This window comes from Misgurnus anguillicaudatus, chromosome 23, assembly GCF_027580225.2.
Source record: "Misgurnus anguillicaudatus chromosome 23, ASM2758022v2, whole genome shotgun sequence".
Classification (NCBI taxonomy): domain Eukaryota; kingdom Metazoa; phylum Chordata; class Actinopteri; order Cypriniformes; family Cobitidae; genus Misgurnus; species Misgurnus anguillicaudatus.
Genome location: NC_073359.2, coordinates 38,216,231 through 38,231,519, shown reverse-complemented (window position 1 = coordinate 38,231,519; position 15,289 = coordinate 38,216,231). Strand labels below are relative to the sequence as shown.

Genomic DNA, 15,289 nt, shown 5'->3' with positions numbered 1-15,289 from the left:
GTACGCAGCAACAGTGGCGCAGTGATACTTGTGATGCGGTCTGAACCGTGGGTTTACCGGGGTATTTTATCACGGCTTAGAACGTGTTTCAACCAATCAGAATGAAGAACCAGAACGAGCCGTTTTATAATATAACTTAGGGAAAATCTTGTTAAAAGCTAGCTATGTGGTGGCTGTGCTTCAGCCTTCAACCACGGTTGAACAGCAATATGAACGTGATTTTACGATGCTAATGATAAGCATAAATAACAGAAAAACTAATTTAATTTAGCGTTTTTAATTCCACCAAGCATAAATTCATGGCTGTTTTATTCATGCAAAGCTACGTCATTATTGGGACCGGATTTTATGGATCAGCGTGACTCTGTGAGTTCGTCTCTAGGACAAGCTGCATACATTGCTTTTAATAAATCCACTTATTTAACATAACATACATTAATGCACAAATAAGATGTGTTATAAATGCCTGCAAATATGTGAAGTAAGTATACTCAAAGACCTTTTAATGAAGTCGCGTCACTCCGCCTTCATATTTGCTGTGCACGCTGCTGCTGCTGTGAGCTCCTCTCCTCAGATGCGTCCAGCGCGCAATTCTCAATTCTCTTGTTTATCGGTCAATCCGATATTACAAAACCGATAACCGATCATCGGAAAATGCTCAAATATCAGGGAAAATATCGGGAAACAGATATATCGGTCGATCTCTAAAAGGGGTCATATATTTTTTTATTGTGTAAAAATAAGTTTTTGGTATCCCCAGAGTACATAAGTGAAGTTTTAGGTCAAAAAACAATGTTAACATGCTCCACTGAGCATCATTTAATTTGCAAAAATGCAGTGCATATATGCGGACGTGCGCGTCACGGATGTGCCGTCACAAACTGCAAGACTGGTATTGTGTTCCTTATTCTAAGCCTGTGGATGTTTTTCACCGCTTAAAGAGTGTTTGGGAACTTAAAGCACAGATGACAACAGGTTTGCTTGAGACGGCGCAGACACGAAAGTAAAGCTAATCTTGCATTTAGCAACCGAGGTGGAATCTCAAAAAAAGGCTAGGGTACTACGTACTGTACCCAGTGGAAAAGCCCCCAAAAGTGAGCTGACCTGACCCGACCCGTGAGGTACTATGTAATGGAAAAGCGCCATTAGGTGCACTCACATTATCCAAATCAAACCGCGCCCAAGCACGTTTGACCTCCCAAAACCTGGTTTGTTTGACTAGTGTGATCGTTCTGCACCGTGCCGGGCGCGGCCTGGGCTCAGGTGAGGAATTGCAAATCTGATATGTACAGCAGGGACACGTGAATGTCTGAGCTGCACAAGCGACAGATCAACTAAGCATTATGATGGCATGTGAGCGGGCTGGGTGTCACCAAACGACTCAGAATAAAAAACACAGACTTAACATTACGATAGGTTGCAGTGTTAAGAGAGCGGAAGGTTAGAGGGGAAGAGGGAGGTGGGACAATCGCACTCGGGCACAGTTGGATTGGTATAATATGACTGAAACCCTTAATGTGAACTGTGCTTTTCTATAGATATATGGTTCAATTACATGACATGTATATATTTGTGTCCAGGGGCATTATTTGATGGGATGGGATGTTTGGCAGCCAATCTGTAGTTAAGATTATATACACTATATAGTACACATTTTACACAGTAATGTTAGCTAAGCGTAGTTTTTGATATGTTTTAGCTATGATTTGAACTAAGGTAATCTACGTGTTGTTTATTTTGCTTGTTATCAGAAACAAACTACTCTAAAAGGAATTTGTTGTGATTGATTCTTTGCGGAGTTTAACTTACTGAAAATCACGTGTATTGCACAAAAGTTGTTTGTTTGTTATTACTGCTGAAACCGTCTATACGGGACAGACATAGGACCCACAGACCCCACCTCCCATTGCACACATAAACGTATCTACACTTGATAATAATGTTAGTTATATAAAAAAAAGTATGTAGTCGTATCTAAAAATGCAGATCAGGTGCGTGCAACAGCATCATTCACTGTTGCCATTTAGTATTTTTCACTGCAACCAATTTTTGACAGTGTGCCCTTGTCTTTCAAGAGTTTATCATAAAATGCATTAATTCCTACAAAAAGCATTTTTCATCCATCCATGATGCAATAATTAACGGGAACAAGCGCTCGATGGGTGCAGATGTACTAGGCAGGCAAAAAACAAACTCTACAGCCAAAGATAGATGTGTGAGTGACTTCCTTCCCATCGCACTAAACACATCTGTCCATCCATCAGACACAGGGAATATGTTTTGTTCCACTCAGTGGTGTGACAAGTGACAATGTTTTTAGCATAGATTCTCTCATCAGAGCATGGTTTTTTGTAGCCTGGGTTTCCCCATGCTCCCTTGCGCGCAAATTTATTCACGCTGCAAGTCTAGCAAGGAAACTATGGCCCTTTTTTGCCCCTGAAATAGGAAACCAATCACAGAATGGGGAGGGGGCAGCAAGACGATGATGACGTCTATTCTAAACACAGAAGCAGTTTTGTTATTTGTTATAACACGGCAACAGACGCAAAGTTACTTTTCAATGCAGCCTTAGATAGTGTTCTAAGTAGATTTGAACGCAACTTTATTTAAAAAAGAGCAACTTTTGGCGTTAAACAATTTCATATCCAAGAAGGATGTTTGTATATGGCAAGACATGATAACCACAGAGTTTTATAGGACCAACCTGCTAGGCATCGTCATTGACGAAGTACAATTAACTTATAATTAGTCTGTTAGCAATAGTTAGTCTGTCTGGAACTAAGCTGATTTAAACCACATCACTGTGTGACACTTCATTACATGTGAACGGCCCCTACGCTAATATGATTTTGTTTCTCTCTCCCTGTCTCGTCCTTGACCCCGAGGACAATGAGACAAACAGACCCAGTTCCGGTAGATGTGAAAGTCGGCACACCTCTGATCTACTGGCCGTCCTTCAACGTGATGCCCAGCTGATGCCTGACCAACGATCCCCGGCAGAACCCGCTTAATCTCCGCCTAATCTCCTTATCCGTTTATATGTGTGTATATATATATTATATCTCCCAAGGGTTTTTCCCTTCTAGGACTTTTTTTTACTTCCTCGGCTAAAAAGCCCGGGGTTTTTTTCTCCTAGGGTTTTTTTACCCCGGGGAGGCAGCCTTTTTGGGCTTAACTTAGCTTCCTCTTCTAGACGTTACTTTAGTAATACACTCGCTTATAATGTTGAGTCATAGCTGCATTTAATTTAACTGCTTATGCTATCGTGTATTTTGTTGTGCTATCTGTCGTTTTTCTGTGCTTTTCACTGCTTCTATTAATGTAAAGCTGCTTTGAAACAATTAACTTTTGTGAAAAGCGCTATATAAATAAAATTGAATTGAATTGAATAAATGTTAAGTTGTATTTATCATTGTCATTCTGCCTGTACTGTGGTTGTCACAGTGCCACTAAGTTGTGTTGCTTTTCAATACAATATACAGCTACCGGTTTAGTGGCATAGCTTTCAAGTGTGCACTCGTACCCGATAATAGTCGTTTACTTTTGAATTGATGTCGCTCTACATACGTCATCTGGTATAATTGAAACGATTGGCTATGAGCTATGTACAGACGCATTTGATAGACATTCGTAGTGCCCAATAAACAGCTCTGGGCATTCGTAAACCACGCCTCAAATGCGAGAAAATTAACATATGGTTCCCAGACCACAGTGGTCTCAAACTCCCGGCCCGCGGGCCATTTGCGGCCCGCCCTCCCCCTCTCTGCGGCCCGCGTCACCCTTCAACAATATAACGTAATCTGGCCCGCAGAAAGATTTTTATTTAAATTTGTTTTTTTTTATTTAAACGTTTAAGGGTCCGGTCACATGTCGCGTTTAACAACGCGAGTTAAAATGAGTCGAGGCGTTTCTTAAAGTATGTTTACTTTTCAAAGTGCTTGCTTGGGAGCGGAGGTTGCGCAGCGTGGGGTCGCGTCACCCGTTGCTACGCAGCCACGAGCGCGCGCTCCGTGATGGCGAGGGTAACGGAATGCGTGATCGGATTTTAATTCCTCTCGCGTCAATCATATCATTGTCACAATGCGATCAGTTCATCTGATCGCGACTTTGTAGTGTTTGTCCAGAGAAGATTTGTTACTTCCGGGTGGATACTCTGTTACTCAGAGAAGAGCTGCTGTGGGGTTATTACCGTAGTTCACATCAAGTCACAGCTTCTAATGGAGACACCGCAGTGGGAGATGTAGTGCAACAGTTTAATATTAAACTACGGATGAGAAAGTGACCCATCAAAGTGCCCAGGTTAGGAAAAGAGGAAAGACGAGGAGAAATTACAGAGGATACAAGTATGTACAGTTCTATATGAAATATATATGAAGTATAATACATTATTATCTTGCTTGCTTATACATAGAGCAGTATTATTTATTTTTACTGTCCAACTAGCTTATGTAATATTGACTACCCATCCAAATGTTTTAGGATCACTTTCACTTATTAATATTTTTCTAAATATAATAGCAAATTCATTAAAACGGTGGAATAACAAAAAGGGACATAATAAAGTCAATACTATGACTGAAAACAGTCAAAAATAAATAAAAACAGAAACGCTTACTGTTGGTACATTTTTTATAATAGTTTATAAATGTATAGGAATTAAATTTGTTAGTTTTAATAGGCCTTAGTTAATAATTCAAAGCCTAATAAGGTTAAAAAAAATTTACTTACTTTTATAAAATAATGTATATTAAAAAATAAAAAACACTGTTTATATATTTTCAAGTATTATTATACATTAAAAAATATTTTAAAGAAATATTGTACTTTTTTGAACGTTAAAATAGCTCTGCGGCCCTCTGATGAAATGTCAGTCTCAGAAATGGCCCCAAGCCAGTTTGAGTTTGAGACCCCTGCCAGACCACGTCTCATTCTCTATGAGACTGGTTTGGTGTTAGCAAGGCTAGTTTTTTTGGGTATTCTAAATAAGAAGTTGCTAAGGCTGTTCTAAATGTCTTTTCAGTAGGACCCACTCTCGTTGTTTTGTATTCAACTCAAATTATCAACATAATCCACTGATGCTGAGTCATCGGATTCAACAAGGGTGTCTACCTGCGTTTTGATGTCAGAGGGAATAAATGATTCATCCAGCCTAGTCTGCATAACATTTCTCAGATCATAAATGTGCAAAGGCAGATAGATTCTCTTGCTTTACTGTCTCAAGTGCACAATGGAAAGCTGCAGTTTGCTTAAGTGCAAATCAAAGGCAAAGTCTTGGGCAAGGGTTGATGACTGGCTGAATTTCCATAGTTAGCCAACCAGAAGCAGGCTTAGCTCAAGTTCATACACTGTATAAACATGCACAGCAGTGCCGTGTTGCCAACTTGATGATGACTTTGTCCCTAGATTTAGCAATTTTTAAACCCCTTTAGCGACTTAAAAAAAGCGAAAAAGGACAAATCTAGCGATCTTTTCTGGCGTGGTTGGAGACTGACGCGAGAGCATGTATCATTCTCTCCACTCAACGAGCAGTGGGTGCTGCTGCTAGACACTGACGGCGCATTCACACGGGGCGTAAGCGTTAACGCTTAACGGAAGGCTTGTCTGAAGCGTGGCCAACAGCCAATCACAGTGGCCGCTACACATGCTCCGTTCTTTCATAACCGTAATTGGCTGGCTTTGTCTAGGTAATTTGCATAAGGCGATCTGATTGGCTGACGCACGCGTTGCCGCTTGAAAAGTTGAGAAATGTTCAACTTCTGCCGCGAGCAACGGCACTGACGCGGCGCCGACGGATCCACAATTCAGTTCGACAACGCATGACGTCACCCATTAAAAGTGAATGGGAAGCGTTAACGCTGACGCCCCGTGTGAATGTGCCGTCACAGGCAGCCCGGTCCTCACGTGCAGTCTGCCCGACAGAGTGATGGCAAGTACAACAAGCTCAAAGGTAGCGGTGGCAAACACAAAGTATGATAAGCACTGCTTTTATACCAGAACACAACTTATGCTGAGTAAAGGGTCCACGTCTGAAATTCTGATCTAATAAAGCAAATGAAAATGAAAAGGCTGCAACAAACTAAATTATCATTTGGAAAGCCAGCAAAAGATGAGCAGACAAAGAGAAGGAGGGAAGGGGAGAGTTATGGTTATGCAGCAAATAGCCTACTACAATATGAGATGCAATACAGCTACCAATGAGATTCAAACCTACACTACTGTTCAAAAGTTTAAGGTCACTTGACTAAAATGTTAACTATGATCTTAAAAATAATTTAATCTGAAGGTGCCAGGTTAAATGCTTGAAATTACTTTTGTAGACCAAAAATATACCTGTGCCAAACTGACTAATTTTGTTAATAATTATTAGAAAACCAAAAATTTATTTTTGAAATAGGTGACTTACACTGAATATTGTAGAAAAATCAGCCAATAAGGGCCGATTCACACCGGCTGCGTGGCGTCTCTGTTGCATGTCAGTTGCGTGGCGGCTGCGTTGCGTTTTCTGTGTCTGTGCATACCAGAAGCGTGCCTGACGCAGTGCTAACGCGCTGCTGTTGCTATAGGTGACATATATTTTGCCTGGAAACGCTTCCAAGACGCTTGCGTGTGGCGTGAAAAATAGGCGTCAGTCCTATTCCTAGCATGCACACGTTTTCGGCGTGGCTCGAGCCGTGCGTGTCATGCAGGCGGTGTGAACAGTCAAACCTGCTAACATGGGAGCCTAAATAAAAATGGACACGCCACGCAGCTGAGACCCACACGCCAGTGTGAATCGGCCCTAAGAGCCCATATTATATATAAACTCCTTCTATACTCTTAAAAATTCATCCTAAATTGAAAATTTAAGAAGCTTCTTGAAAAAAAAAGACATTTTGCAGTTTTTAGGCAAAGGGTGACTTACACTTCAGATGATGAAATGTAACCATTGATTTATTAGGGCCCGAGCACCGAGGAGCAGGCCAGAATGGCCTGCACCGAAAGGTGCGAAGCCCTATTGTTTTTGCTCGAATTTATTATTTTTTTATTTTTTATTTTTTTCAACACTTGTGCTAATTTGGGAGCCTTAACATACTCGAAAAGTCTTGAAATTTGGCACACACGTCAGAGTCGCGTGCCACTAGGCTCATGTAAAGGCTGGAATACGGGCGTGGCAAGGGAGCTCTGTAGCGCCCCCTGTAATTCAAAAACAAACATTGGGGCACAGATCGGGCAAAAATGTACGCACATGTACGAGAGTTGGTACACATATAGATCTCATCGACCCGAACAACTTTCGCCCTCTAACATTTAAGCTCCGCCCAACAGGAAGTCGGCTATTTCGGATTGTTTAAAAAATGCATGCGGTGAACTTTTGAATACTCCTCCTAGGGGATTCATGGGATTGACACCAAACGTGGTGATCATGATGTCGAGACATTGTACTTGCTAAATTGCGAAGGGATTTTTGATATCTCGAACGGTTCTGCCATGGCGAAGCGACAAAGTCATGGCGAAATCAGAGAAACAGGAAGTGTCTAATATCTAAGGCAAAAAATGTCTTATTGTGATGACACGCGGGGTGTTTGTTCGTCTGAAGATTCCGATCGCATTGATGTGCCTATTGTGAGTCTCGGGTATAGCGCCACCACCAGGCGCCAGGAAGTGTGTCAGTCACAAAGGTGGATTTTTTTGACAGTTCCATCCGATGTTCTTTTAAATACTCCTTCTAGGATATTCATTCGATTGACACCAAAAGTGGTCAACATGATGCTGAGACATTGTAGATGATAAATTGCGAAGGGATTTTTGATATCTCGAATGCTGTTCCCATGGCAACGTGTCAAACTTTACTTTCATTTTAAAGGCATATTGAAGCCTTTCAGTTCCATGCAGTGAACTTTTAAATACTCCTCCTAGAATATTCATTCGATTGACACAAAAAGTGGTCAACATGATGCTGAGACATTGTAGATGATAAATTGCGAAGGGATTTTTGATATCTCGAACGCTGTTCCCATGGCAACGCGTCAAACTTTACTTTTATTTAAGACTTTTTTAAGGCTCTTGGCGTGTTTGGATTAACTTTAAATTTGGCACACACATCAGAGTTGTTGGCAGTTAAGTGTTGACAAAAAGGTCAGATAAAGGCGTGTCTATTTAGTGGCTGACTAGCCCCCCCCCCCCCGTTTGTCTAAAATGTGGGGTTTCTTTTACCTACAGTCCCCAAATGGGTCAGTAACAACATTAAATAGCCCACTGATATTTACCCACTTGAGGCCCTTGCCCACCGTGCATCGTTTTCTCGGACGCACCGTGTAGCGGAAAAATAACGTGCGAGGGCCCGCCATCGCTGCTTGCAGCTATATTTTTGGATGCTTTTACTCACCAACAAAATTCTCACAGACACAGTTACATTTGTGCTATGTCGTAGTTTGGACATGTTTATTATTATAATGTAATATGGAAAAAATATAAATAACAAAAAAAAATGTAGGGGTTGTCCTCGGTATTTGAAAAATCCTGGCTATGGCCTTGAGTGTCTATGTGCTTTTTGTATGAATATGCTGCGTAATGCTGGTGCATTATGTCGGTGTTAAGCCGTCCGTGAGCAATGGAAAAGCGAGCCCCGCAAATGTCACATCTTAATTTATTTGCCTCTGATAGTGACTATCTTATGTACACACAGATTCCGCCTTCACTAATAGACTGATAGAGAATTCTGATTGGATAGTAATTTCTTTCTCCAAAATGTACTATGAGGTGATTTGCTAGTGTTATTAGGATATTCCCCTATAAGAGGGGACTACTACTACTCGCCCTATCACTCAGCAAAGAAAAAAATTACAAAACATGATTTTTTTGTTCTAAGAAGCAACTGCTATGAATGTTACTTAAAAGAAATGAAAAACATTAAGCTAAATAATTGAAATAATAATTTAGCTAATTTTAGTTTTAATAAACGCAAGCTAAGGTTGACTATAATTGTTATTATACTTTTTATATTACTGTTCTTACATTTGTAATTCTCAAACATAGTTTTATGGTAAAGTTGTTCTACAGTTTTAAACTATTTTCAGGATTATAATTTTAAATGCCACCTTGAAATAAACATCATAAAAATCAGCATGGCACAAAGAGCGCATTTAAACTCATCTGGCAAATAAAAAAAGATAGGTTGTACCGCCTGACTATTTTTTATGGGGATATCAAATATTTTATAGAAAAAATGCAATAAAATGTGCTGAAATGTTTGATAAACAAAACCTTTTAAACACATGAATATGCCTTACATACTTTTTTGTAAATCATTTTTAAAAATATGTTTTTACGTTTGGTCACTGACCCGTATCCCTGTTGCATTTTGATTCCTGTACTATTGTAGCTCACCTGTAAACGATTAGATATGCGAGTTTCATTTAGATTCTTCTTGTATTCATGCATTTGAGTGAATTGCATCTTAATGTATTATAAACTCTGCTATATTTAACCTCTTAATGATCCTCTTTGATTTTCCTGAGCATTTACATATGTTTATACATATCTGTGTTTAAATAGGTTTGGAGCTAAACTCCAAGACCAGGATTTCCCACCCCTGGTCTAAAGAATCACCATCTCAAAGCTATCTTTTTTTAGTCCAAACTTCTGCTCTGTTACTCTCTATTCTGGCGTCGGGGGCTTGGGAGTGCACCTTTTCCTTCTTCTGCATGGCAGGATGGAGTCCAGCAGAGGATTAAAATAAAATGTTTTACTCATTTCTTAGTTCTGTTTTTAGTTTGACTTACTCTCCATTCCTACGTCATGGATGGTCAGTATAGCTGGTCGACGTGTATTTCCAGTGGCATGAAGCGTCACATGAAGCAAACCATTGGGGGTCTCAATACTGTGTTCCTGTACACACACACACACACACACACACACCGTTAAAAATGGGTAGTAACAATGAAGCTTATGTATATGTAAGGTAATACTGTAAAAAGAAATAGAGTGTGTGCATAGCAGATAAGCAGCACATCTCTAACCCACCTGGCCTTTGTTCAACAGTATCCTGGCTGCAATCTCTGCTTCCTGCACAGATATAAATAACAATGACATAACTATGTTTATGCATTGCCCCAACCCCCAATTAATATAATAAGGAGCTCAGATGCAAAAGCAGCTAAATTCCATCTATGTCAAAAATGAGATAATGATATTAACCAAATGCTCTTATTATACATGCATGTATTATATGTTTATTAGGGTTGCAAAATTCCAGGCAATTTTCAAGGCTGGAAACTTTCAATGGGAATTAATGGAAATTTGAAAAAAAAAATGCAGAGTTGTCTATAACAGGGAACTTGAATGTAGTTTTAAAAATCTTGCTGCATAATTTTGTTTAAAACAACAGAATTTAATGCAATTTCTACCCTGCACATTTCTCAGTCACATGCACACAGCACCTGAAGGCCGACTGAGGCCATATCCCCTGCATGTACTTTCTCCCATAGCATGCACAGATAATTTCTTAAATGGTGAAGTTCTTAAAATGTCCAAAAGGTGGCAGCAGCACGATAGATAAAAAATAAAAGCTTTCAGAGGACAAACTCAAGACAGACAGAAAAAAAGAAAAGAAATTAACTGTGTAGGGCCTGAGGTACATGTATATCATGTTTGAAATGTGTTTGTGACTGACAACAGAATTTAATGCAATTTCTACCCTGCACATTTCTCAGTCACATGCACACTGCTTCCTGAAGGCCGACTGAGGCCATATCCCCTGCATGTACTTTCTCCCTTATACCACGGGTCTGTTGAATGCTGCATTCTGATTGGCTGAGAAATGTTCTATGGGTGTTGATTATTTTTCTGTAAACCGCACACCTAATTTTTCAAATGTCTTAAAAATAGGCACCAGAGCAAAGTTTGTGGTAACCTTGGTATAAGCGGAATAATTGACTCCGGTCCTTTGAATTATTTGAAAATGCATTATTTTCTTATAATTCAATGGCCCGTCGTCAATTATTCCTTACATAACATGCACAGATAATTTCTTGAATGGTGAAGTTCTTAAAATGTCCAAAAGGTGGCAGCAGCACGATAGGGATCATACATAAAAAATAAAAGCTTTTAGAGGACAAACTCAAGACAGACAGAAAAAAAGAAAAGAAAGTAACTGTGTAGGGCCTGAGGTACATGTATATCATGTTTGAAATGTGTTTGTGTCTGACCTTCCCAGGGTCCGATTGACCTGGCAGTAAAGGGTTTTCTTCTGTGATGGCAATCTCCTGCATTTCAGATGTCATGGTAATTGCTTATGTTATCTGAAATGCAAAGTATACATTATAAACAACATAACAAATCACACTCCTAACAACAAAAGAAATACATATAGACAATTTCCTCTGCAGTTTTGGTAATGGAAGGCCCATACGACACTAAAAGGCAATATCAAACAATCAAATGTTTTTATTAGTCATTATTTTTTATTCTTATGTGTTGTAAAAATGTCTTTCAAAATGACTATTCCTTTTGGTTCAACCCTTGTTTTCATTAAACAGTTTTGGGGAGAAGTAAGCCTTTAATATTTATTTTAATGATAGAGGCCAATGTAGAATTATGATTAATGTATGTTAACTCAATAGATGTGTCAAACATTTGGCATAGGATCAAAATATAAAATACATTTTGGCTCCAATGGGTCATTCTGTAATTTAGGGTGCATTTAGTGTCCACTGAAGATTATTCTTTTCTAACAGTTTTTTTCAGAAATATCATATTTTCATGATGTTTTTAATATTTTTCATGCTTTTCGATTCATGTTATTTTCCATTAATGTTTTCAATTTTTTAATTTTAAGTATCTAGAATGCTGCTTCTATTATTCTATTAGGGATAGTTTCCATCCACATAGATTGAAGTTTATAATAGAGTGTGTTTATCTCTTGAAACCTTTTTTAAGTAATATTTTTTTTAAAATAATAATATAAAAAAAATAATGTACATATGACAGAATAGACAAAAAGAACCCACACTGAATATCTGAGTCACTTAAAGTGTAGCATATCAGTGTACATAAGGTTCAATACATGCAGGTATGGTAAATGGACTGCATTTATATAGCGCTTTTAACAGACCTATGGCCATCCAATTTTTGCCTCACAGTCACCCATTCACTCTCTCATTCATACACCGACGGCGGTGTCAGCCATGAAGGCGCCATCCAGCTCGTCGGGAGCAGCTGGGGTTAGGTGTCTTGCTCAAGGACACCTCGACACTTGGTCCGATTTGTAGACAACCTACATAAACCACTGAGCCACTGCCGGTATGTGGTATGTATTGTTTTTATTGTGTTGTTGTTGGTAGAATTGACGACTCGTGTTTACAGAATCTGAAGGCATATGGCAAATGGATTTTGGTGGAGTTTTAGGCTGGACAATCTTTTGTTTTTATGTTCTGTTGTAATATGGAACTATAAATAATAGCAATGTAAAGTGTAGTTGGAAAATTAGCTCATTCCGCTAATCTGCTGCTGAATTTCTAAGTAAAATTGGCTGGTTCAAACATTGCTCGAAGAAACAACATAATTCAATTAAAAAGTTGATTTGAGAGGGAAAAAATATAAAAAAGCAGCAGAGTTTGGGATACTCAGCTAATATTATCTTAAATGGCAATAAAAACCAATAACACGTAGAAGAAAACTAACTACTGTTAAACAAATGGAAGAATAGTCAGGATGGCAAAGATTCCGCATTTCATCACCTCTAGAAAGATCAAAGTTAAGTACTGTGACAGGCAGAAGAAGTCTGGTTAATGCTAAGCTGTTTGCAGGAAGCGAGCGCCTGCATGTGCAGAATCACATCAACACATCAACTGGCCAAAAGAAAAATGATATAATATTTTGTGCCCTGATGTGAGTACAGTTTTTCTTTTCGGGTCAAGTGGTTATCGACAGAAGCTCATGTTTACTGAATTCAAACCACAGTAAAATGTAAAGACTGTTATAGGGGACATATCATGAAAATCTTTTTTAACAAGCAATGATATTTATCTGTTGAGTATTTTGAGCTAAAACTTCACATGTACTCTGGGGACACCAAATATTTATTTTACATATTAAAAAGTCTTGTGAAATGTCCCCTTTAAGCATGGTGGTGCAAAAATCATGGTATTGGGATGTTTTCCATACTATCGTGTTGAGCCTATTTATCGTTAAGGGAACATGGATCAGTTTGAATACATCAGAATACTTGAAGAGATTATTACAGACGAGGAAATGTCCCTAAAATGAGTGTTTCAACAAGAAAACAACCCCAAACACACAAGCATAAGGGAAAAATTCCAGACAAAAAGGATTGAGGTTATGGAGTGGCCAGCTCAACCTCCTAATCTCTGCCCCATTGAAATTTTGTGGAGTGACATTAAAAATGCAGTTTCTGAAACAAAACCTAAAAATTGACAGATTCAATTTGACACAGATATGCAGCAGTTATCAACAACAATGATTGTGAAACTAAATATTAATAATTCAATAGTTAAATCTAAATTAGTAAGTAAAGTTAAATCTAAAAAGCCTTTTAAGTGTCTACAGACAAAAATGTTGACACTGATATTTTTTAAAGCTTAATGGGGTGGTTTCCCGGACAGGAATTAGCTTAAGCCAAGACTAGGCCTTAGTTTGATTAGGAAATATAACTAGTTTTAACAAACATGCCTTACTAAAAACATTACTTGTGTGCATTTTGAGGTAAAACAAAGGACAATGATGTATTTTGAAATATGTCATTGCAAGTTGTTTTCAGTTTGGACAGCTCTTACATTTATTTTAGTCTAGGACTAGTCTAATCCCTGTCCGGGAAACCGCCCCAATATGTGTTTCTTTGCTTCTTTTAAAAAGAACAAGACAGACTTGATAAATTATGTTAATGCTTTGATTTGGAATTGAATGTGTAATGCTTTCAATACATTTGTAACATATTTATAATGCACTTTATTCACTTTTTTAGTACACTGCTATTTTTAATACCACTTTATAAGTGGTTTCCTAGATGAGGGCTTATGACGCAAATTAAAAAATTTAAAGGTGACAGAGAATGAAAAAAAAAGTTTTTACCTTGTCTAAGTTGAATAACGTCTCGGTTACGGATGTAACCCTCGTTCCCTGAAGGAGGGAACGGAGACGTCACGTCGTGACCGACGAATTGGGAATTGGGAACTCGCTTAGAGAGACCAATCTGCTTCGAATACTACAAAAAACGCCAATGAACTTGGCATTGAGATATTTGCATAATGCTGGCGCCGCCCCGCCAGGTGCGTATATAAGGCGCACGTGCAAATAAGGAAATCAGCTTCTGTTCGCTGAGAAAGCCGGAAGGTGACCGGCCTAAACAGCAGGTGGCAGCGCCTGTGGCGACGGGACGTGACGTCTCCGTTCCCTCCTTCAGGGAACGAGGGTTACATCCGTAACCGAGACGTTCCCTTTCAGTCGGTCACTACGACGTCACGTCGTGACCGACGAATTGGGAATCCCTACCAAAACGCCACTAGGGGCTGACCTCTTCCAGTGTCTGCGTAAAACCCTCCGGTTCCACTTAAGGATAAGGAGAATTAGGTTTTAAGGCAGAAGGCCGGGCACTAGATGTTCCTTTAACCCCACAGTAGTGCCAGCGACTGGGAAGCGCCCTACCAGAGCGGAATAGGAACGCTGCGGAAGCCACCGCCCCTCTTAAGGGCCAATGGTGGGCGAAAGTCAACCGTAGTTGAGGTAAAGACAGCCGTGGCTGTGTAAGCAAATCAGTGCTCTGCTAAGGGAAACGTGGGCTGGTAGGATTAACCCCACGGAAAATACTCACAAAGGAATCCGTTGGGACGCAATGTGGGGCCCTGGCCAAACACGTAGGTTCGTAAGAATACAACTAGTGAAAGGCTGACAGCCAATGCTCCGCAACAAAGGCTGTCAAGGCAGTGGAGGGAGCAAATCAAACCATTACGCATTTTTGCTCTGTTAGCCTTCCATACTGAAAACTCAATTTGGAGCCTCAGTCGGAGGCTGCAAGCCGACTTGCGAGTCTGCTCTCCGTGTCCTCCCTGGTGAGGAAAGAACACGAGAGGATACAGGCTCGATACGAACATTGTAGAATCTAATGAACGTATTAGGTGTCGCCCAACCCGCAGCTCTACAAATGTCTGTCAGCGAGGAACCACGAGCTAATGCCCAAGACGAGGCAACACTCCGTGTGGAATGCGCCCTCAGTTTAAGGGGGCAAGGAATGCCCTGTAAGCAAGGGCGATAGTATCAACTATCCAATGAGACATCCTCTGCTTAGTGACAGCTT

General features: G+C 39.7%; 1 protein-coding gene across 1 annotated transcript in view; it reads right to left on the bottom strand.

Annotated features, from left to right (window-relative positions):
- Nucleotides 1-15,289, bottom strand: part of LOC141359492 (protein NDRG2-like) — a 52,166-nt gene that overhangs the window by 19,924 nt on the left and 16,953 nt on the right. Inside the window, 3 exon segments of the mRNA XM_073862044.1 lie at nt 9,762-9,867; nt 10,003-10,044; nt 11,187-11,281. Of these exon segments, the coding sequence (XP_073718145.1) occupies nt 9,762-9,867; nt 10,003-10,044; nt 11,187-11,261 (223 nt within the window). The 5' untranslated portion in view covers nt 11,262-11,281.